General features: G+C 41.6%; 1 protein-coding gene across 2 annotated transcripts in view; it reads left to right on the top strand.

Moving 5' to 3' along the window:
* The window catches only part of Gli3 (GLI family zinc finger 3), a 265,017-nt gene that overhangs the window by 153,624 nt on the left and 87,226 nt on the right, over window positions 1-24,167 (top strand). For both annotated transcript variants that reach the window (XM_037205928.1, XM_028860020.2), the window contains one exon: window positions 21,941-22,146. In XM_037205928.1, the coding sequence (XP_037061823.1) occupies window positions 21,941-22,146 (206 nt within the window). The remainder of the gene's footprint in view (window positions 1-21,940; window positions 22,147-24,167) is intronic.

Below are 24,167 nucleotides of genomic sequence, written 5' to 3'. Positions count from 1 at the left end.
CCACCCCCTCCACACCCCGTGATTAGACAGCCTTTTAGGCTTGAGAACAGAAGGTGAGCAGCACGTTTGGAGAATGATTGCATTCATTACTTCCCAGAGAGAGAGAGTGCAAGAAAAGATACACCATTATGGTAAATATCTAGAGAAAGAAACATAAGTAGATGACCAGGGCTTCTACTCTGCCTGCTAGTCTCCCTGCAGCACTGAACTCAGTGTCTCCTTCGTGCTAAATGTGCTTATTGGGAATGCATATAATGAAGCCTTCAGCCTGGCCCCTTACTTAAAGCTTTATGATGGGTGCATATGCAAAATAGTGGTTTCACTTCATTCTGAGGGACTTCTTCACTAAGATACGCGATTTAGAAAAATCTTACATTTTTCTGGCTTGGAATGTTTTAATAACAATTTAAAATGAAGAAAGAAAAGTACTTTTTTTTCTATATCCTTCAGTGTTGGGATCTACCATAGATGATTCTGAGAGTGGTACAGTGCACTAACATCAGATTTCATTGAGTGCCGTAGCAACACAGATAACCCCACCTTCCCACACTGAAAAAGTAAAAAACTAGATTGTAATTACATCTCTCAAGGCAAAGACTGTTTATTTCCTTGCATATGCACCACCGAGTCTGTGCTGTAAACCCTGTAGCTCCTGAGTAATTGTTTTTAGTAATGACAGTGGACTGTTGTTTGTTAGGCTGCTGCCATTTTTCTTTTTCTTTTTCATTTGTTTCGTTTTATTAGAGCGTTTCCTCATGCTGACAAAGCTAGTACACTCAGGAGTGAGAAATCCAAGTACTTGATTGCTAAGATTCTATTAAAATTTCCTATTGCAATGGCAAATGCTTCCCACAGCCAAGCTGATTCCCCATAGTAAATCAGCTACCGTTGTAGAGATCTGTTGTCTCCTTGCAACTGGGTACTAGTTATATTATGAATATCAGAATTTCATGGATAAAGGACAGAAGAAACAAGAGTTTATATGGGAAAAAAATACATAATCATGACCACAGCCAATACTGATGACTTGCAATTTTAAAGGCTTTCCATAATTATCTGATATGATATTTAAAACAACCCTATGGTGGAGGTTTTATAATTAGCCCCATTTTTAAGCTTATGAACATTCAAACATGAGAATGCATACAACTTTGGAGTGGGCCAAGCCTCTCTTGTATTTAGTTTCGGGATTAGACTCCACAGCCCTTGCTCTGCTAGAAAAAAAAGAACCCCATGCACTTTGGAGGTCTGGGTTTTACTTAACTCATTCTTTTAACACCTGTGGGAGGGGGTGGGCGTCTTATACTGGCTTCTGCAACATTCTAAGATGAACACATGTCAGTCCAGAGGAGCGCTATAAGAGCCCCATGCATGTTCAGGTTTTCAATTTAAAAGTTTCTCTGTAGGTAGAAAACTTAGACATCAGTGTGCACTGCTGTAGAATGGGAGGCTAATGGGACAGTTTACAAAGCCAGCCACAGGTGTGGTACACTTCATTACTTTTGACAAGTCTGCATTCAAAAATGCAGAAATAACCAACACTTACTTAGGTCTATCCAAAAGAATTCAAGCCTCATTAGCTTGGTCTCAGTGTTTGTTAGCCTGGAACCTCTTTCCTTTGGATACCCGTGCTTGTTTCCTCACTTAAGTCTTCCTGCTTGGATGTCTTCTAACCAGAGTTGTACTGGGAACAGCCATCTAATTTAGTGTGTAGTTCCTAGGCCAGGCCTGGCCCTCCATCTGTGTTTCTCAGCACAGTTTTATTGGAACACAGTGACATCCTGGGGAACCTAGATGCTAAAGTTGCCAACCCCTTTCTGAAATAGCACCCTCTCCAGCTTCACTGGTCTCTGCTGTGACTGTAGCTGTACATGGAAGTTTACATGAACTTTCAACCGTTTCCACACTGTTCCTAGTGTTTTCATTGTATGTCATCTTAGTTCAAAAAATCAGTTCAATGTTTGGTTGTAGCTTTTCAAAATAAGCAGAAAAGTTTTAGAACCTTCAGGATCAGTTTATCACTGACCTTCACAGGCAGCCCCCACCAATGGCTTGAATATGGGATTGTCACCTCCTAAACTTTTAAAATTCTGATGGGTAGGCAGCATAAATTTTAATCAATCAGTATACATTTTACTTTAGGAAATGAACATGAAACAGATTGCATTCAAAGGCTATAATACTTCTACTTTGCAGTATTTCTAATGACTGAAATATTGAATCTGCTCCTCAGTTGCAGAGAAAGCAGGCCCTAATTACAGCATACATTCACAGAGCCTTAGCAGTAGCCTCTTGGAAAAAATTCCTGTGTTCTTTGTGCTGCGCTCAGCAACACGGTCCGGAGCAGATATTGACTGAGCCATTCACGGTCACTGAACCGGAAGCTGCCGACTCTATAGAGTCTGCTGTCAGACCTGTTGTGGGGGCCTGGGAGGTACTGGACTGGAACCGACTTTTTTCTTGGAGTACAATGCTTCCACTCATGTTAAGCCTGCCTTCAAAGAAAACAGAAATTTACTGCATTCGTTTAATTTATTTTTCAAAATATGAATTCTATAAAATTTAACTTTAACAAAATTTACCCCCGTAAGAAGACACATAGAAGTGAGTTTTACAACACAAATCTTACCCCAGCTGGAGCTGAGGCCACCGCTTCTGTGTGTCCATCCTTCTCTTAGGTATAGGAGCTCACTTTGCACTACCCCAAGGCAGGCCATTTCCTCTAGCCGCCCAGGAGGTTCCTTTAAGTCCTTTCCCCAGTGAATCAAGGGCCCAGAACACAGGGCTGCCTGCCACTCATTCTTGTTACTGCTGTATCCCCGTAGCTGCCCCCAGGGAAATTCATTCACCAGGAAAATAAAATGTTAGCAGATATGTTTCTAGTAATGGCTTGTGAACTCTTTGAATACTAAATGACAAATTAGCTAGATTTCGCCTCTTGGACAATCCAAGCGCACTAAAACGAATGAGCAGGAAGGAATATGTAGTGAGGTAGCCTGTTTTTACAGAACATTTGTCAGGTAACCATGCTGGAAAATTTTGATACATAATCTTTGCCATTTTTGTTTTGCATACCAGAGCAGGTATTGTCATCCTTACATTGCAGTTTCGTTGTTTTGACTTAGTTGAAATAGTGACAGTGCACCAAATTTTAAAACTGGAGGAACACAGAAACAACCACCACAAACTCTGAAGTTGACAAAACCTCAAGTACGAAACTGGATCTAGTGATCCCTCACTTCTCTGTGCTTATTTAAAAGACCTTTGTTTTTAACTTAAAGGATATATGAGTTGTTTGAGACTCCAGCGTGTTTGGATTATTTTCACTCCCCTTGCCTAACTACTTAGAGCCACCCCCATTCAACTTTGTTTCCCCTCCTCCCCAAGACCAATTTGTGCTGCCTGGATGTGTGGTTGATTTACCAGGAGCTACACTCTTAAAGAAAACCATGTCTCTGTCTCCCAGCATCTAACAATTGCTGGTAGGTAGCTCCACCGCAGGGGTGGGCTTATGTGCCCAGCTCTTCTCTCCTTGCTGGGATTTCGCCTGGTTTGGGCCTGCACAGGTTTTGGTATGCAAATGCAAATGCAAATGCTGTCCTGCTTTGTCCAGAAGACACTGTTACCTTGTAGTCATCCATTAGCTCTGCTTTCACTCTTTCTACCCCTGTTTCTACACTGATCTTTGAATCTTAGATGAGGCAGGGGAAGGCAGGGTAGGATGTATATGTTCTCTTTAGTACTGAACATTCTAAAGTCTCTTATTCTCTACAAGATGGCCAGTTGTGGACCTCTATGTTAAATACCATTTACTGCAAAGAGAAGCTTCTCAGATGAGGGTTGAGAGATGAATTGATCTATGGGTGTAATGATAAGTCATTAGGAGTCAGTTTCATGCTATGTCTGTTTAGCAGCATAATAGTAGTTAGGCTCTCCCCTAGGGCCTATGACTTGTTTGGCCATAGGTTCGTAGCCTGATGATGTTCCTGGTATGGGTTTCATCTTGTGGAGTGGGACTTTAATCACAAGCTCCCATGATGTTTGTGCCCCTATTGTACCAGTGGGCAGGGCAGGCCAATCATTATTGCAGATTACAGGAGTATGATTGATGCTTACTTTTCTCCTCCAGTAACTTGTATTTTATCTTCAGCACTAAACGCTAACCAGTACTGAGCCATCTCTGTGACCCGAGTCCTCTTTCCTTTTTGTCTTCATAGCAGGAGAAAAGAAAAGCTTGCAGGCCAGGAGCTGCCATTGAGCATGAAGGTACATTTTTAGGAAAGCAAATTGTACAGATCTGTGACCCAGAGCCACAAGCTGCCTGCAATCCACTGACCTAATGTTATGGATCAAATGGCATCTCAGATGTTGGAAAGTACTTGAAACTTTGTTATACAACTAGAGGGACAGAGTCATAACACCAAGTTCTCACTTGGGACTGTTACAAGAACACAAGCTTAGCTTCAGTCTAAAGATCTGAGCAAACACTAGAGTGAATCACATGTACCTCTGCAGTAAGAACAAGTGTCTTTATTTTTAAAGAAAATCGTATAATGTATTTTGTTGATATCTTTCTTGTCCCTCTACTCTTCTCAGCTATCTTACAACTCCCTGTTCTTTCTCTCTCTCTCAAAAAAGGAAAGAAGAAAGAAAAAAGTCCACCTAGCCAAAACAAACCAAACAAAAAAGCACATTAAACAAACAAACAACCACAACAAAAACCTGATGACCGCTTTGTGTTGGCCAACTACTGCTAGGCATGAGGCTTGCCCTGGAGTGTGTTATATAGCCAGCATCACTCCATTGGAGAAAACTGATGAGCCCTCGCCCAGCAGGTATCAATTGCAAATGGCTTCTTGGTTAGGGGTAGGACTTTGTGCCCACTTCTCCCTGCTGGGGTTTTGTCTAGCTAAGCTTCTTGCTATTGATGGGAATTAACAGAGAGACCCTCAGCTGAACAATGCCTGGAGAGTGAGAGACTTTGGAACACTGAGTTCTAAATGGGATGTCTTTATCACCGCCCTCCCCTCAAGGCTCAGGGATCTATGCGGAAGAAGAAAGATAATTAGAGCCAGAGGTGGTGATGATTCCCAAGAAATTGTGTTTCCCAGACACAGCAGGACTGATGCACATGCAGACCCACAGAAAGTGGGACCCCTTGAACTTTTAAAGGCGTTTTAGAAGGGTCCTCTATAGAAGGTCCTTCACTGCTAGGCTCCCACCTGTAACTTGTTTCTAAGGTGCTTGGTGCTCTAGCTTGAGCCACTGCAGGTAGCAAGGGCTTAGCTTACAGGAGTTATGTCCATGGGTATATGCATCTTTTACTTCCTGGGAGTTAGACACTAAAGGAGAGTCATACTTTCATTGAAATGCATTCTAATAATATTTAAAACTGCTAAATGCAAAAGGGAGTAAACAGTATGTCCCATTGTGGAGTTGGGAGGAGGGATCCACGTAAATGATTTCCCCCACTGACAATAGAAATCACTGAAACTTGTTACTGTAATTTATGTTGCACATGGGGAAAGACCTACTAGCTTTCTACAAACTGCTTTTGACTGATAAACTAAACCCTAGTTCCTCCAAAGAACAAATGGCCTATATTTCTAGCCTCAAGTGTTCTCAGCATGCACTATAAACATCTGGGGGAATTTCCACGAATAGCTTTACAAACCTAAGTCATAACAGGAGATCTGACTTCTCTTGAGTACTCTGATTCTTCACATCTTCTCTGCTGGGGCTACACTATTTAACTTAAAGTTGGGTTAGATTATATTTGTGTTATGTGACCTTCCATGTTAGGTTGCTATCTTATAGGTCATCAGTGTATTCACACACACACACACACACACACACACACACAAAAGTATGCCCACTCAAACCCTGCGTGGTCTTCCATTTTAATGCAAGTAGTCAGGAAAAGTAAAGAGGTTAGCTTGAAGTATTTTAATCTTGTTTAAATGACCAAACTCTGGCCTCCTTTGATTTTGGTTTTTAGGTCTGTAGTAGTGCATGCAGTCATTGCATAGAAAGAAAGTTCCCCCAACTCAAGATTCTCTGGGAATAGATGGATTGTGGGACTAAAAACAGGAAAGGCCTGCTTCATAAAGCTGCTCTGTGCCTTGGTGCATGTCATTCACCTCTGCAAAAGTGACACAGGTGTGGATTGTATACACTCTCTGCAAGTCCTAGAACATTTCAGGAGTGGCTGCTCATTCGTGAAAGGTAGGCAGCAGGCTGTAGGGATCTGACCTGGCTAGCTTCTTCATGTGCACACTTTTGTGATTTACTTCTGTGATCTGAAGCGAATGTCCATTTCATCATAATGAACTTGGGCTGAGTTCTCCGCCTTTGCATCCTTCAACCTAGACAGAGACTTGGGTTGTGTGGGTCTGTTTGCTGCTTCTGTTTGTGGGGAGGAGAGATTTGCCTTGAAAGACAGAGAGGTTGAATGGGAAGGAAAAGCAGAGTGCAGTCCCTCCCCTAGTATGTTGAGGGAGGGAAGCTCCTTCCTAGGTCTATTTACTTTGCAAGGGTCTTCTTTGATGCAGTCTTTTTGTGGGCACCCACTGAAGTCTCAGTGTACTCAAGCTTTAGAAAAGGCCATTGGCCAGTCTTTGTTTTCTTTGTTGAACTGTTTATTTTGCTTTCTTCCCACGAGGTTCCCTGGCCCTGCTCTGACAACGCTTTTCTGCATGAATTACATTCCTCAGAGCCACAAGTCTCCTAGTTCTTCCAGTCCATTTGATTCTGGCTTATGTGTTCAGTCTATAGCTTCCATCTGCCTGAGGTCTTTGCCAAGCAGAATACTTGCTAAATGACTCTAACATGGGGACCTAAAGACATTTTTTAAATGTCATTAGTAAGAGGAGTCGAGATTCATTCAAGTTGTTAACCTGGCCATTCTGCAGTCATTAAATCAGTGAAGGAAGGGCCGCTAAGCTGTTTGCTTTCCTTTGAGTGTGGAAAAGGCAAGTGAGGGCAGCTAGTGCAGGTTGGTCCCCTCATGTCCAATTAGTAAGTGTCAGCTGTGCCATGCGGGGCACATCCATTCCATGTAAGTGGAAGCTGCATCTGAGCTATCTCATCATTCCTATTTCTGAATTTTAGACATTTACATTTGTAAATCCTATCGTAATCATTTGCAAAAGTACATTGTCTTCTGTGTAGAAATAACAAAAGCAAGTAGTATTCAGATGTCTCAGCCGTGGCTGTTGCTTTTTCTTCTGTGTATTTTCTTTTTTTAATTTTCTGAAGCATAGCTTATAGCTGGAACAGAGAATATCTCCCAAATTCAAAATTATGCTTTTAAACTTCCATTAATAAAGAGCAGATTATTGATTTTTGAATGCATTATACCTCATTGCAGGTGTCTGCAGCATAATTATACAGTTTGCAAAATTTAGCTGTCTTAAGAGCAAATTTCTGGGAAAGAAGAGTAGGAACAGATATGATTAAGGCATTATATACATTAGTATATATGTGTATTATATACATATGATTATTTTCAAAGTAAGATTTTTTTTAATTTTTTGAAAATTAATTGGGGAATGAGAACAAAAGTATTCCAAGTGATAGCAAATGAATATTCATAGTGAAAGAGGGTTTTCAGGTCTGTGTGGTGAAATGTGATGTGTTTCCTATGAAAATTTTTGTTGGAAGGTTAAACCTAAATTCCAGACAATTCAGCTTAAAAATATGTCTATTTATTCATCTATCCGTCCATCCATCCATCCATCCATCCATCCATCCATCCATCCATCCATCCATCCACCTACCTACCTTTTTACCAACCTACCTACCTGTCTATCTATTTTTGTCTATGTGCATGTGTGCAGACCATGTCATACGTATGTATGTCGAATGACAACTTGGACTAGGCACTCTCCTTTCACTGTGTAGGCTCTGGGACACAGACTCAGGATGTCAGGCTTGGCCATAGGCAGCTTCACTAGCTGAGCCATCCCAATGGCCTCAATTGATTTTGTTGGTTTGTTTTAACCTGTGATTTTTTTTGTTTGCTTGGTTATTGTTACTTGCACATTCTCAGGAATCTTGATTTTACTCAAGCACATGAAGTTTATAGTATCAAACCAGGAACCTACATTTATCAGTCCTGCACCTAGAAATAGTTCTCTCCTGGAATTTCTGAGATGAAAGATTTTGTCAGGAAAGGCTGAACATACTGATGGAAACAATACAGATCCATTTCTACTCAGATCTTTCTTGAAGAGGCTTTCCCAGGAGCTGCTGCTTTTGCTGCTGCCTCCTCTTCCTCTCCCTCTTCTTCCTCCTCCTTCTCCTCTCCTTCCTCTTCCTCCTCTTCCTCCCCTTCCTCCTCCTCCTCTTCTCTTTTTCTGGCTTTATTTGAACTAGTGTCATGGTATTTGTGCATTAAGAGTTCCCTAAATGTCTGAGTATTCTCAGGGCACAGGCTTCTGTGACAGTAAAAGTGATCCAGACAACAACTCTGAGGTTCAGTTGTTTTTGCCCAGCAGAGGTATTTCCTGCTTCTGGTGAGCGCTGATATTAGGTTTCCGGTGAGCTAAAACACAGCACCTGATGATACTCCATGTGTGTCACAGGTAATGAATGATCCTTGGGCACAGGCCTCACTGAAGAATTACTACCTTTGCTACATTAGTCTACAGTAATGTTGCTTTCCTGGGTTTCAGCATGTAATTCCAGAAAATTAAGCCCAAGGATTCTGATTATCCTCTCTTATCGGCATTTCACCAGGTATCCCTGGCTGACCTGGAACTCACTATGAAGACCAGGGAGATCCACCTGTCTCTGCCTTCTGAGTGCCAGGATTAAAGGTGTGTGGCACCATGTCAGGCTGGTTATTCCTCTAGTACCATCAGTCTTCTCTGTTCATGGTAGCAGGTCCTGAGCCAGGTTCTATTCTCAGCTCTGCCACAGGTTAACAGGATCTTTGAGCACTTTCCTCGGCCTTTGTTTTCAGCTGCAAAAGCCCTGGAGAATGGGCTGTTACGGCAATGTCTGTGTTTGCTCATGGTTTTTCTGTTTGTTTGCTTTTGTTTTTCCTTTTGTACAGACACACTGAAAGGGATTCTGAAAACATGACTCTACCCTGTGCATGCTCATATCCTTTTATTTTCTTCCCTGAGCCATAGGTTTCTGTCAGATTACTTAATCTCTCCAACTCTGCTCACCATCCCATCCCATTTTCTATCTAGGAATCAATGGCGAGTATGCCTGGAGCACCTAGCGTAGTGTCTCACACAGCACAGAGATTTGGCAAAGAGCAGATTACCTTATACAAACCTAATCCCAAACTTAACTCACGTGCCTGAGGTTCTGCTTCTTTTCCTCCCATCCTTGAACAACTCTGAAATTTGGGTGTATTTTATAATCTGTATGCTTTTTTGTCCTTATTGGTGAAGTGGTACCCCTGAGGAAGCTTCAGGTGTCTCTTAATAAAATTATTTTGTTTTCATTTCCTTTTCTTTGTCCGTGGACCGTAGTGGTAAAAGCTTTTAAAATAAAAATTATATTTGAGTAAGTCTTTCAGAGTTCTTTTAATAATGAAATCAAAACCTGAAAGTGAGACAGAAGTCTTTCTCAAAACCCTGCATCTTTAAAGTCATGTCACTTTAGAGTTGGAAATGTGTGCTTGTTTGTCTTTAGCAGAAACAAAAAGAAAAAAAAAGCTTCTCTGTCACCTTCTCTCCCCTCTAAGATCTCAGCTCCCGTTTCCCAAATTTTACAATAGTGAACCTTCTTGGAAAACTGCAAAGTTAAAATGTCGAGAGAATGTTTTCACAATGCTTCTGCTGCCTACATCTTAGAAAATGAAAAACGAGGGCTCCTCAGCCTGGCAGGGGTAAAGCGGGAAGCGTGTGCTGCGGGCTGGCTGAGCGTGTATTTGTGAAGATGCATAGCCCAAGCTCTGAGAGGGTAAGGCTTCATGATTAATGGTGTTTATTCTTGACAGAAGCCTCCTTTATTTATCTGCAATACAGCTTAGTGATTTTATCAGGCACCTGAATGAAAAATATTCAGTCATACCAATATTGCAGTGTAAATTGAGTAGAGTCACTTTTTATTATATCTTTCTGCCTTATCATCTGCACAGTAATTTTCTAGCAGAGGTTTGATATGGAAAGGCTGGATTTAGTCGTACTTGACACAAAGCCTCTTCAATTTCCTCTAAAAGTTCAGGCTTAGAAGTGTGTGTGTGTGTGTGTGTGTGTGTGTGTGTGTGTGTGTGTGTTAGTGTTATAAACACCTCTGTCCTATCCAAGCAGTTTGAGGATTTGGAAGAATAAAGATAGAGATAAAATGTACAAACCTGGACAGAAAAACCTGTTAGTATAAGAATATGCAGTAGCTGGAAACTGACTTGGAGAACTCCTGTGTTGTATGAGCTTCTGGCCTTAGCGCTGGAGCTTTGTTTGGCTGTATGGCCTGACTCATCTAATCAGTCACTATCAAGCCTCATCAGCATAAACCTGGCCCTCTCATTTCTTCTGGAAATAGCATCAGCGTGGAGGAGGAGAGTGCCCCAGAGAGGGTATCAGTGGCTGCAAAGATGGCAGCAGTACTGTCACAGGGATGAAGAAAGGAAAAAGAAGACTCATTTTCTGATGAACGATGGAGCCTTACTTTTCTGGCTCAGAATTCCACATACACCTGTCTTTGCTATAAACATCTACCCTCTAAGTCTAAAAGTAGGCTCAACATGAAGTCAGGATTAATTTCTTGGACTCTAACATTGCGTTTTTAATGATTGATTCATACCTAATAGTGACTTTTCAAGAAAAAAAATCCAAAATTATTGCTTCTGAGATGTTAGAAACATCTGCTTATCTAAAACTGTCGAACCATCCAGGTAAATGTACAACCATGGATTGATTCATCTTCTTACTGCTTTTTTTTTTTAAATTCTTTGAGAATTTCATATAATATATTTTTTGTTATATTCTTTTCCATCCTGCAAGTCTTCCCTGAGCCTCCCTGCTCCCTACCCACCCAACTTTATTCTCTGTCTTAAAACAACAAAGAAAGAAGCCACTAAAAAGCAGGGAGTTCAGTTTCGGTTGGCAACTGTTCCTGAGCATGGAGCATAGCACGCTGGAGTGTGGCTGATATGCCATTGAAGAGAACCTAGTTCCCCTCTATTCCCAAAGTGTTTGTAAATAGTGTCGTGGTTAGGGCTGGGACTTTGTGCCCACTTCCCTTCCTTTATGCTGGGATTTTTGTCTGGTTTGAGCTTCTGCAGGTCTTGTGCATGCTGTCACAGTCTCTGTTAGTTTATGTGTACATCATTGCTATTGTGTCTGGAGAATGTGTACTTAAGAGTCATTTCCCCCTTATAGTTTGGGGATATCATGGCTCAAACTCACATTTTCACAATGTGAAGGATAGGCTTCTTCATTATTAGGAGGCTGTGGAACCTAGACAAATGTTGGAAGTTTGCCAGTGTGGTTAACTCTTACCTGGGACTTGGCTGTTTGCTGAACATGACTTTTTAAAATCAAAATGTTTATATTTTTATGTGTATTTTCTTTTGGACCCCAGGTATTATTTTGCCTTTTTTACATTTCAAATAAAACTTCCTACAGACATATACTGAATATTTATTGAACATACTCTCAGTTCCTCTTGTTCTCATCCCTCTCTATTTTCACCCTGCTCCCCCTTGTTGGTCTACTTTGTTGTCTAGACAGTCTTTCTTTGCCCCTGCCCGTGTGTGTGTGTGTGTGTGTGTGTGTGTGTGTGTGTGTGTGTGTGTGTGACTATGTATCACCAGCGAGTACTCAGGAGAAACAGTTCAGGATACAGGTATAGGTAAGAACCCCAGGTGCTCAAGAAAATTTTCTATTATTATTTTGTTGAAAATGCATTGTCTTTAGAGCAAAATTCCTTTCCCTTTTTTTATGCCCCCGATTCTTAGATTGTGTTTTTTTCATAGTGTTCTGTCTATCTTGAAGTTAGTATTCATTTTTTATTATTAATTTATCTTTGTTTGAATGTTCAAGTTCCTCAACTTTTCTTCAGTCTCCAATATTCTGTCCTGTCTTTGGTACATTCCAGGGTTGAGGCATTCCAGTGTGACTTCTATTTTATTTAATGTGTTTGTTTATATTTTTTCAATTTGTCTTCTTTTTAGTATTTATACCTCTCTAGAGTTTATCTTTCATATCTTACACTGTCTTCCTTACTTTCTCAGCTGTTTGCGGTGTGTTGGGATTCATTCAGAAATTTGTATTTTCTGTGATTTCTTGGAACACCGTTGCTCACCCTTTAAGCACTTCAGGATTGAATATAGTTTACTGGAGGCCATTGCCTCAGGATTGGTAGTTTTACAGAATCATGCTGCTCAATTCCTCATTTACTTGTATCTTTACATGGAAAGTTGAAGATCTGGAGTTAGATGACTCATTGGATGTATTTATTTTTTTAAAAGCTTATTCCTTTGTTTATTTATTTGAAATCACTCTGAATGTTGCCCTGTTCAGGAGGGATCAGGCTGTTGCACCGTTGAGGTGTTGTTTTGCTGTGCCAGAGAGGCAGTTGGGATTCAAAACTCCACCCCTGTATCACTGCAACTAAAGCATTGTCTGCAAAGACAATCACTATCAAAGACAAGCCAGTAATGACCGTACAGTAAGAGTCAGAATGTTAGTCATCTCATCAGCACCCATAATTTTGGGGGTCAAAGGAGCACTAAAAGTACCTACCGATTGTACTAATAGATTATTTATTGTGGATGTGTATGGAAATGGGAGCGGGGAGGCAGTACCAACAGCAGCAACCAAGAAACTTAGGGTTAGACTGATGGTGCTGGTTTTAAAGAAAAAGTAGAGGAGAAAGATACCTTGAAGAGGAAATGGAAGAGTGGGGAGGGGGTGAGGCAGCCTTTGCTAGAAGTTGGCTGAAGAGAAATAAATGAAGAAAGCTATTCCTGGTTCTCGAGAGGCTTAGCTGCAGAGGTAGTACATACCTCACTAAGTAACCTGTGTTTTCTAGGGTAGAGGAAAGTGAAATGGGAAGGAGCAAGGACACCTAGGTGAGTGTTCAGAGCATGAAGGACTGGCTTCCTGTTTGTTGCGTGACTACTGCTCCTCAGTAGTTCTGCTCTGACAACTGGATCTTCCTTTGGGACATCTGGTCACAGCCAAGATTCTAAGCAGCTCTTTGTGTCACAGAGTCACATAAGCACAGGGCCAGCACCAACAGCTGAGACCAGTAGTGTGGCCAGTATCTGAAACTCCACCTGTGAAGTGCTATCTTCTGAAATGGTGTCCTTCAGTTGTTCCAAGCTGAGTCTGCTTCTTCTGATGGTCACAGTTCAACCCTGTTCCAAGCCTCTCAGTCCACTATGCCACCAGTGCCTTACCCCAGCACCCAGGGATCTGTTCTGTGTCCTGCCCATGCCACTGGGGCCAGTTGACTGTGTTACCAACTCAGCAGGGGTCGTTTTGAAATGGTCTCACAGCTGTTTCATGAATGAAAGCACAACATATGCACCCCTTGCTGGATTCTCCTTTTTCTATACTCTTTATGATACCCATGAATAGGGCTACTGTACAGACCTCTCTAGACTGTCTGTCATGAGCTGTGTCTCCTAGAGTTGGCTGACTGGAGCTGTTTTTCTCTGTCCTCTGGAGGCTAGACTCTGGATTTTCTCTCCTATAAAAATTCTGTTCTTTATTGCTGTTAAAGATAGACATATTCATAGGTGATTGAATTGTTCTCATCACCATTGTCCACATTATTCCTGAAGATTCTGAAGACTATGCCTGGGGGTTGTTGACCATCTTTCTCTCCTGTTTTGCCCATTTGAATATTACCTTTGATATGGATTTAGAAATTTATCAAATTTTAGAAAATAGAATCTGTAGAATGAAGGGACAGGTGGAACAAAAATTATTTAAAATTCTTGCTTATTTTTAAAGAAAAACAGTTCTAGGACTGTAGAGATGACTTGGTAGTTAAGATCACTCACTGACGCTCTTCCAGGGAACCCTAATTCAATTCCAAACACCTATATGGTGCCTCACAACCACCTGTAACTCCAGTTCCATGAGATATGACTCTGGCAAAACACCCATACACATAAAATAAAATAAAATAAAATAAAATAAAATAAAATATTTATTTAGAAAGTGCCCTCTTTTAAAAATGAAAAGGAAGTTGTTGAACTAAAATTAGGAAATAACTATGCCTACTTCAGGAAACACACATTAAGTTTTACTAAGGCTGAATCAAAGCACTATGAAAGAAGTGAGATGTGGGGTCTCCTAGAGAATGCCAAGGGTGTCCAGTAGCTGGGTTTTCTGGCTTCAGACCAGCTAATGCCCCATGGGAGCCAAGAGGAAAATCATTACAAGCAGACTGTGGCAGTGAGGTCACTGTCCTTCCCCAGGCAACGACAGCTATAGACATGAGGCTTGTAGGGACCAAGATTTACTAAACATTTACCATGTTACAGGTACTAGGCTAGTGGCTTTCTGTTTTCACTAGCTCTCTCTGTGTCTGTGCCTTCTGTTTCTGAAATTCAAAAACATAAAGTAGATGCTTTCACATGTAAACAGACCATATGTTTTAAATAACGTCAACTGAAGTATATCCTTACAATTGTCCCATTTTATTGTTGCTTGTAATCTCTTACTATACCATACTTGCTTGGTTTCAGGCCTCCACGGCGTGTGTGTGTGTGTGTGTGTGTGTGTGTGTGTGTGTGTGTGTGTGTGTCCGTCTGTCCGTGTCCCTGTCCGTCCTGGAATGTATTCCCTGCAGCTAAGAAGGAAAGCCTGTGATTTCTTTGTAAAAATTAAACTATTGCCTGTCTTATCCTAATCTTATTGAGGCCTAATAGTAGTAGAGTAAAACAAAGTTTAAAAATCTCATTCACTCAGTGAAAGATGTTGAGTCCAAGATTTTTCTCTGTGTCTGGAGATACCTAGAAATGTACAGGCCAAGGGGAGTCAGACATTGAGGGAAAGAAGCCCCTCTGACTTTGTCTAGATTGGCCTCCACATGGGGACTTAGATACCCCCATACGAGGAAGAAAAATCCATAGGAAAAGAATGGGTATTCAGAAAGAGCAATCTATTAGTTCTGGAAAGGAGGGGAGAAAAGGGCAGTGTCTGTACACTGTTAACACAGACTGCTGGGAAGGCTCCTCAGAAACAGCTGAGGTGCCCTAGATTCCAGCAGTGGAAAGCAGCTCATACCCTTCAGTTCACGGTTCCAGGACTAGAAAAGGATTGCAGTTAACAGCATACTTCTCACCTACTCAGTGGCCACTGTATAATTGAAATATGTCTCTGTGGACTTTATCATAGAACTGGAACACAATGATTGATTATCACACTTTTTATATACTAATATATATTTGTGTAATATAAAATGCATAATATATTAAAATACATTTTGTTTGTTTTGATATTTGTGTAATATAAAATGCATAATGTATTAAAATACATTTTGTTTGTTTGTTTGTTTTGAGGCAGGGTCTCTATGTAGCCCTGGCTGTCCTGAAACTCACTGTTTTTAATATATTGTTTTAGCATCTTTTTTTGTTGCTCTGATAAAATACCTTGAAATGGTTTGTTCTGGCTCACAGTTCAAGAGTACAGCCCATCATGGCAGGATAATCAATGAAGCAGCTGGCTATTTAGCATCCAGGAAGGGGGGGCGGGGTTATGTCTCTAACACTTTAGATTTTTTTTTACTTTTAATTACTTAGTGTATTATTTTGTGTGTGTGCACACTCGTAAATGCAAGCATATGTTGTGCTGCACATTTGGAGGTGAAAGGACAAATGGTGCCAGTCACAGTGGGCGGGTCTTGCCTCCTCAATTAACACAATTAAGACGATTCCCTATAGGCGTGCTCAGAGACCTATCTCCTAGATGATTCTATACTCTGTCTAGTTGACAATTAGCACTAACCATTACATTAACTATGTTGCTGGATACATAGTACATTTTTTAAGAGAGAAAGAAAATTTCGATTTTATTACACATTGCAAAAATGGGAACTTTCGTATAGGGTATTGATACTCCATTTGTTTGAAAGTTAGACTTCTTAATGTTATAGTTTTGAGTGTAATATACATCTGTGGTAATATTGAAAAGTTATTATTTAGAGAGCATTTTGTCACCTGTCATCTAAATGAGGCTTGCTGGCTTACCCCCAGCTTTCCCTTTCCCACCCCAGTTTCTAAAGTGTCAGAGGGCAGGCAAGATGGCCAAGGTAGTAAAGGTGCATGGCACCAAAGGCGATAGCTGGAGTTCAGTACCCATGCCCGGAACCTGTGTGGTGGGGGGAGAGAACCAGCTCCTCCAGGTGCATGGCACCAAAGGCGATAGCTGGAGTTCACTACCCATGCCCGGAACCTGTGTGGTGGGAGGAGAGAACCAACAACTCCAAGTTGTCCTCCGACCTTCATCTGTTTACCATGATGTATGCTTAGATGTACATGTGTGTACTCACACAAAAGATAAAATATATAATGAAATATAAAATTAAATCTATACAGTTAGATTTATTCAACCTTTTGTTATTGTTAAATGATTAAGTAGGCAGGGAGAACTATGGGATTTCCATTATCTCCTAAGGACTTAATTGAGCCAGTAGTGTGTTCTGTAAAATCTTTTTCACTAAAAAAAGAAGCACTGTATATCATAGTTGACTGGATGGACTTTTATTTAATTTTTCAACCTTGGAATTTTAATCTGTCAACAGAGATCATTGCAGTGACTTTTTCATCAAATTGGTCTTAGCAGTCATCTCTGGGCAGAATAAAGTCCATTTTCTCTATAAGCCTTCACACTGGTCCTATAATATGGTACGTAAATAGAGGGCATGTGTCAGTGTGTGTGATTTTCTTGGCTTCTCCATGCACAAGAAATGCCTCTGATTTGCCTTAGGGACAGCTTTCTCCACTCTCAAAAGTTCATATACACTGTCTTCTGCTGTCTACTTGGCACTTAGACCACTGACTTAAGAAGTCTATCTTTGTTCAATAATAGTAAGTATTGTATTATTTATCCTACTTTTAAAATCACCAAACCTTTTTTTGGATACTGGTGACACACACCTTTAATCCCAACACTCCAGAGGCAGAAGCAGGCAGGTCTCTGTGAGTTTGAGGCCAGCCTGGTCTACAGAGCAAGTTCCAGGACAGCCACGGCTCTGCAGAGAAAACCCTATCTTGAGGGGGGAATATCACCAAACTTTTTTTATAAAGTTTGAAAAATATTGTATATCTGTACTTTTTCCCCTAAATTTAATTGATTGTGACTATTATGAGAAATTTCAATATGTGAATTTAGCTGTCGTGGTTACTTGTCTGTCCTCTCTGTCCTGAGTCCTGGTTAATGGTCCATGTTTCATGATCTGTACATCCTAGATGCCTCCTGTTGATGCTTTTGTGCTCTACTCCCCATCCGTGATGACCAAGCATTCAAATATATGAGCTTCTGTGGACCATCCTTATTCAAACCACCACATAGGGTCTGATGTGGAAGTCCACCTCAGAGTATGCAGAGAAATGGAGCAGTATGGAAGGTAGACCCACATCCACTGCAGTGCTTGGAAGCTAAATTGTCATGTGGACATTGTTTATTGGCTGTAGAATGAAAGAGCTTTTATTGGCCGGTTTCAAAAATGATGGGCATGGAGTTTACATGTATGCCTTCTATCTCTCACAGCAGCAGGGAGGAAGCTGCTGGTGTCCCAGGACACCCATCTCATGTGATTAGGAGTGAGATGTATCCCACATTCAGGTCCTTTCACCAAAAGCCCTGCATTTCATTAGTGAGCTCATGATCTTAACCACCTCATGTGGTTCTCTGACTTTACCAAGGGAGTCTTGGGAAATCCAAGGAGGTTCTTCAGGGATGAGGACAAAAGGACTCTTTCAAGTTGCTGTGTTGGAGACTATAAATAGATGCTCATAGCAGCTGTAAATGTAACTGCCAAAATTTGCAATTGTCCACGATACCTTCAGTAGTGATATGGATAAGTGAACTGTGGCTCATCTGATTAATAGAGTATTACATGATGCTGAAAAGAAATGAGTTTTTAAAGACAAACAGGATTATGTCATTTCCAAGAAGATGGATGGAATGGAATTATGTTCAAACAAGCAAAACTCAAAGACACATATTATTTATTTTCTGTCATGTGGAATCTAGATTTTTTTAAAAAAAAGAAATCGAACTGTTTGTGATGTTGCACATGAGGATGCGGGATAAAAGAGGATAATGGCCAATGAATCTTATCAAGTTCATTTATGTACATGTATAAACATCATAATGAAATCCATTACTGCACAGAGTGAACACACACAATGGGGAGGAAGGAAGGTTTTCATCAGCGAAAGAACACTTAAGGAAACAAGTGCTCATCACTAAGTGAAAGAAGCTGAGTGGAAGGCCGTGTGCTCTTAGAGGAGATTGACAATGCCAGGAATCTGCCTGTGTGTGGTTCAGGGGACCAGAAGTCTGTACTACAGCTTGATAGCTTGATTTTGCTGTGAATATGAATTTGTTCTGAGAGTCAGTCTCTCTCTCATTTGACCAGGCTGACCTCAAACTCAGAAATCACACACTTCAGGAGTGCAGAGATTAAAGGATGAAAGGTGTGCATCACCATACCTGACTAGAATGTCTTTAAAAACCAAAACTCCCAGTATTTCAAGATCTGAAATTATGTAGCATTCCACGTGTGCCAGTCCTGATATGTGTTACCTGTTTATATGTTGTATGATATAATTTTACATGTTCAGATGTATAGATGCCCTTGTGTGTTATGGGTAAGCCTGTGTACCAGGCACAGTCATAACATATATATAAAGAACAAGATAGACAGCCCCGTACCCCACCCCACCCCGCTCCACTCCACCCCTGGGTAAGCCTGGGTACCAGGCACAGTCGTAAGACTTATATAAAGAACAAGATAGACAGCACACTACCGCAACCCTCCCCACCCCACCCCATCCCCGCCAGCAAAGCACAGTGAGGATGGAGACAGTGCCTCGATCATACAGCTGCCAGCCATGGAGCTGCCTTCCCCATACCTTCCCTCCACCAACTGACTGATGCCTGTCCTCAGGATTCCGGATGAGTCCTCATTGAGTCACCATTGGGAAACACTTTCCTGTTCGTGCAGGAGAAGTGGATGGCTTGGATTTACCAGATGGCTTGTTTCCTGAGGGCAGTTAATGAGCAGCGTGCTTATTTTGCACTCTTCCCTGAAGCCTGTCCCGGTCACCTTGTTTGTAAACAGTGATCCGTATCGCTGAGCACATCTGTCTGCGACCCATTTGGCAGCCGGTTAAAGTCTACCAGCTTTATCTCCGAATCTTGGAGTCATATCCTTTCTGCTGTGCTGTTGCATCTCACTAGTATATAAATGGCCTCGAGAGCAGCACCTTTGCGGGGATGATGGTAGCTAAGTCTAGAGGCCTTCTGGGAAGCTCCTGTAGTTCTTCCTGCAGTCTTCCTGTGGCCAAAGCTCAGAAAGAGGCTGTAGAGTACCTGCCACTCCTTCACAGAATGCAGTAAAGAACAGCAACCTTGGAGCCTCCAGTCACTTGCCTCACCCTGGGATGTGTGAGTGCTCCAGCCCTCCCTCCATGGTGTCCATGGGTTTCTGAATATGTATTTGTCTTCGTGGGCATGATTCTCCCAAGTGGAATTGGGGCTGATGAGGACAGGATATTAGAGACAGAATAGGTTCTCGTCTTTGTCGAAACTGAAAGCAAAAGAAAACAACAAAATAACCCACTAAGTAGGGTGACATGCTCTACCAGTTTGTATTTCATATTGGTCGATCTGCTGGGGATCACCACAGTGTTTCCAGGAGGTGTCTTGTTAAGGATGCAGCGAAGTGGCTATTGTTTGTGTGTCTGCTGGTATCTTAGCAAAAAACCCACTGAGGGATTTATGTTTGGTGAGGATTATTTTTGAGTCAAATTGGAAGGATTGGCCATTCTTTCTGGTAGAAGTGAATGTGAGCTTCCTGTGTACCATGTACCATGTCTGAATGGAGCTCGATTTAACGAGCGACTAAAGGCCACATGGAGGTTAGAGGATGGTTTTCCAGAGACAGGAGCAAACTCCTCTTGTAGTAGAGAGCTGAGGTAGACCAACAGCTTCTGCCAGTTTGTCAGGTGGAATAAAGGCCTTTAATTTTTCAGATTGACACATAAATAGTGTAGTACATAGCATGCAGTAGCTGTCCATGTATGCATGTTATATTTAAGCTTTTGTGTGTGTGTGTGTGTGTGTGTGTGTGTGTGTGTGTAATTTTACACATTACTAAATGCTAAGAAAACCCCATTCTCAGGAACTGTTTATTAGAGACTTCTTATCCTTTGTATATACATTCAGGAAACTGGGTTTGCTTGTACTTCACCAGAGGTAGCATCTGAGTAACACTTACAAATGAGAGAAGCTCTGTACTCCCAGCACCTTATCTCACCTTGTTATCTAGGAAGAGAATATCAGATCTTTGCTTCGCGTGCCCAGTACAATTGCTGGGGCCGTTTCCGTTATGATCCTATTCTGACAGGATGACAGGGCCAGGGGTCCGGTGGCAGTGTCTCCACTTCTCCAGGGGGGAAGTGGCATTTCACTTTGTTTCATTTCACTCCTAAACATGTGCTCTCAGTGGCTCTGTCTTTACCAGAGCCTGTTCTTCTGATTGTGGCCTGTGCAAATGGGGCAAGCGGGGAGTAGTACACACGTTCAACCTGTCAGAGCCAGATCCCCGGATCATCCCCAGGAGGAACAGTCTATCAGGGAAGGAGCACATTGGCACAAGGCTCTCCAGGCTTACCATTCTAGACATGGCTGTCCCTGGGGTTGCCAGGAGTGGCTGAATGTCTGTGTGTGATGAGGATGAAGTTACAGACAGGACTCTCTGAAATCCAATACATAGAGAGCATTGTAGAGTTTGCCGTTCAAAAACCCAAACCTTTTCCATTAGCTCATTGCTTACCAAGGCCTGAGCTTGATGGAAACCCAATCCTTTTCTAGGTTTCTAAGCCCAGAGGTGCTGCTCAGTTGTTGGTTCCTTGCTAAATGTAATTAATAAGGATCCATGTGAAAAATGAGCAGTAGCAGAATTCTAAGTATGACCCTGTGGAAAAGAGAAGTTGCCTTTAAATAGTGGAAGTCGGTTTTCCTTAGCTGCAAGCACTCTGGAAGCCTGTGCACAGGTATAGAGGCTGGCTTTGCATCTCTCACAGCATGGTCTTCCCTCTTACGGGCAGCTTTGCCATCTAGAGGCTCAAACCAGATAAATTCTGTTTTGTTTAATAAGGAAGCACTATAAAGTAAGAAGTACATTTCAAATGGTGCCATTAATATTTGGATTAGTTGGAAAATAGAGTCATAGTTCAGTTGGCTGTTAAGAGGATTTTCTTCATGGGGGAAACTAGTGGCTGACTGTGTGTGTGTTGCACTGAGGATCAAACCCAGCTCCCCATACATTGTGATCAGGTGTTCTATCAATGAGCTAAAACCTTATCCACATTTTGAGACAGAGTCTCTTAGACTGGGCTTGAACTAATAACTACTGTAGACCTTGAACTTATGAACCTCAGCCTCAGCCTCCTGAGTTCTGGTATCACAGTTACCTACTCCCACACCTAGCTAAGGCTGGCTTTTCTTAAAAACAAACAAACAAACAAACAAACAAAAAAACCCAACTATCTTCGGAGTGCTATGAAATAGGTCAGAAATCAGTTTTTTTTTTCTCAGCTAATTTCATAGTATTCTTCTACCTAGATTACACCATCCTAATATAAAGGTAAGAGTGCAAAAAAATTGGTTTATACCTGACAGATTTCCCCACGGCATGTCTTTCCACAGACTGTGGAGAACATATGTATGTTCCTTTACATATGGAGTTGCATATCTCATGCATATGTCTCTTTTTTTTCTGTTTCCAGGCCTTCTGCCTTATCTAGTAGTCCGACATATCCAGACCTGCCCTTCATTAGAATCTCCCCACACCGTAACCCCACTGCGGCTTCGGAGTCCCCCTTCAGCCCCCCACACCCCTACATCAACCCATATATGGACTACATCCGCTCCTTGCACAGCAGCCCATCCCTCTCTATGATCTCAGCTGCCCGCGGGCTGAGCCCTACAGATGGTAAGTCTCCGACAGTTCTTCCACAGATCACCCGACACCCTTGCATTTTACCTGTGGCACTGTATAAAGCCGATCTAGTATGTGGTAAGGTTTTCCACATGACAGGCGCTGGGACAAAGTTCAAGATTGAATTCCAGCTTACAACACTGCTTCCATGGGTGGCAGTGTCCGTAGTTCATGTAAGGATAACAGTTTACAGAGAAATTAAGTAACTTGTGACTCAAAGCAAAGTCTGACTGACTCCCCTCCTTGTTGTTATGCCCTTCTCTTCTGCACTCCACACATTATTAGACAAGCCCTGCAGGTATCCCATGCTTGTGTGAGTTCCCTGAGTGCTTTGCCCATCTTCGACTGAATGTTGTATTCTATATGTTGGAAAGACACGTTTATATAGATGTGTCCCTGAGAGCAGAGCTTTACAAACTCTGCTGTGCATGTGCATCATCTGGGGATCCTGTTCATGGGGGCTGGAACAATGTGGAGAGGGAGACCTGAGTCTTTGTGCTTATAAAAGCTTCTAAGTGATGTTGTTGCTGTTGGTCCATCGTGGGCCACATTGAAAGTATCAAGAGCTGGGGACGGGGAGCCACATTATGTGTGCCTTCAGCCTTTGAGCATGCCGATTAAAACTGAACAATGGACAAAGAGAAAGAGTTAGACTTTATTTCTGTAATTCCTGATAATGCTCATTTTAGGCTTAAAATGTAGGTTTCATTCTTTGGTAATAATTTTTCACACAGGTTTGTGAAATTCGAGCTGGTTATTCATACCCTCCTGTCAAGTTATAACCCCTTCCTTAAGACTTGGGGAGGGCCAGGAATAGTCACTATATCTTCCCTGTATATATGAACCTTTGCCTATATTGACACAGAATTGCATAAGCCTTGCTAATTGCTGATGGGGGCTATGCATGCTTCACTGCAGAATATAAGCCATTGCTGGTGGTTGCAGAGTAAAGAATTACCATGCAGCTCATTTCACCGAACTGTTTGCTGTGATTCCCTTGCCTCTCATTCTAACATGGGAACTACATTCTGAGGCCGTTTGTGCACAGTGGCACCATGCAGGAAGTTTCAGAGGAATCATCCATTCTCATGTATTTCTAGGAATAGCCATCTTCTAGAAATAGTTACCACCCCATGTTTCTTCCTTTTAAGAATTCAGTGTAGTGAATATTTTTGTAGGGTACCCACGGGATATATTTTCTCATTTGAGCAATATTCACATTTTAAAAACCTGCCATAAGTAAAACATGATTAATGTTTTTGCTTGGAATTTGATTTTGTGATAAAGGAATGGAAGGTGGTAGAAATAACCATAAGGAGAACAGATGAAGAAAGTGGGGAAGAAGCTCAAGGTGCAGTTGGCTTGTAGAAATTTGATTGGCTGAGGACATGGTACTTGTGGTTATTTTATGGAAATCATGCTCATTGTCTGCATTTAATGAGTGTGAATAAAATATCTGTTGATTGATTGGTGAGTCTGTCTTCCCTTTCCTGCCTCTTAATACTCCAACTAATAACTCTTAATACTCCAATTAATAACTCTCCTATTGGTATGAAGAGGCAAGAGAAATTCATTGGGGCTTACAGTTCCATAGGGATAGAGTCTATGAACATCATGGCAGCAGGCAGGCAGGCATGATAATGGAGCAGTAGCTGAGAGCTTCTTTATCTGCAAGTAGGAGGCAGAGAAAGAGCCAGTTAGCGATGGTGTGAACTTTTGAAACCTCAAAGCCTACCCCTCAATGACACATGTCCTCTAAGAAGGCCATACCTCTTAATCCTTCCCAAGCAGTTCCACTAACTGGTGACCAGGTATTCAAACATGTATGCTTTGGGGGGCCATTCTCACTCAAACTACCACAATACATAACCAAATAATTTCACTAATATTTTCCTTTTGTAGTCTAATACTCTAAAGATACCCATTTTTGGTATTTATCATGCATGAAAAGTATTGTATATGGATACAAATCTACAACACCTATTGCCAGGATTTTTCTGCCTGTAGCTAGTCAT

Source organism: Peromyscus leucopus, chromosome 5 (genome assembly GCF_004664715.2).
Source record: "Peromyscus leucopus breed LL Stock chromosome 5, UCI_PerLeu_2.1, whole genome shotgun sequence".
NCBI lineage: Eukaryota > Metazoa > Chordata > Mammalia > Rodentia > Cricetidae > Peromyscus > Peromyscus leucopus.
This window is presented reverse-complemented; position numbering and strand designations above follow the sequence as displayed.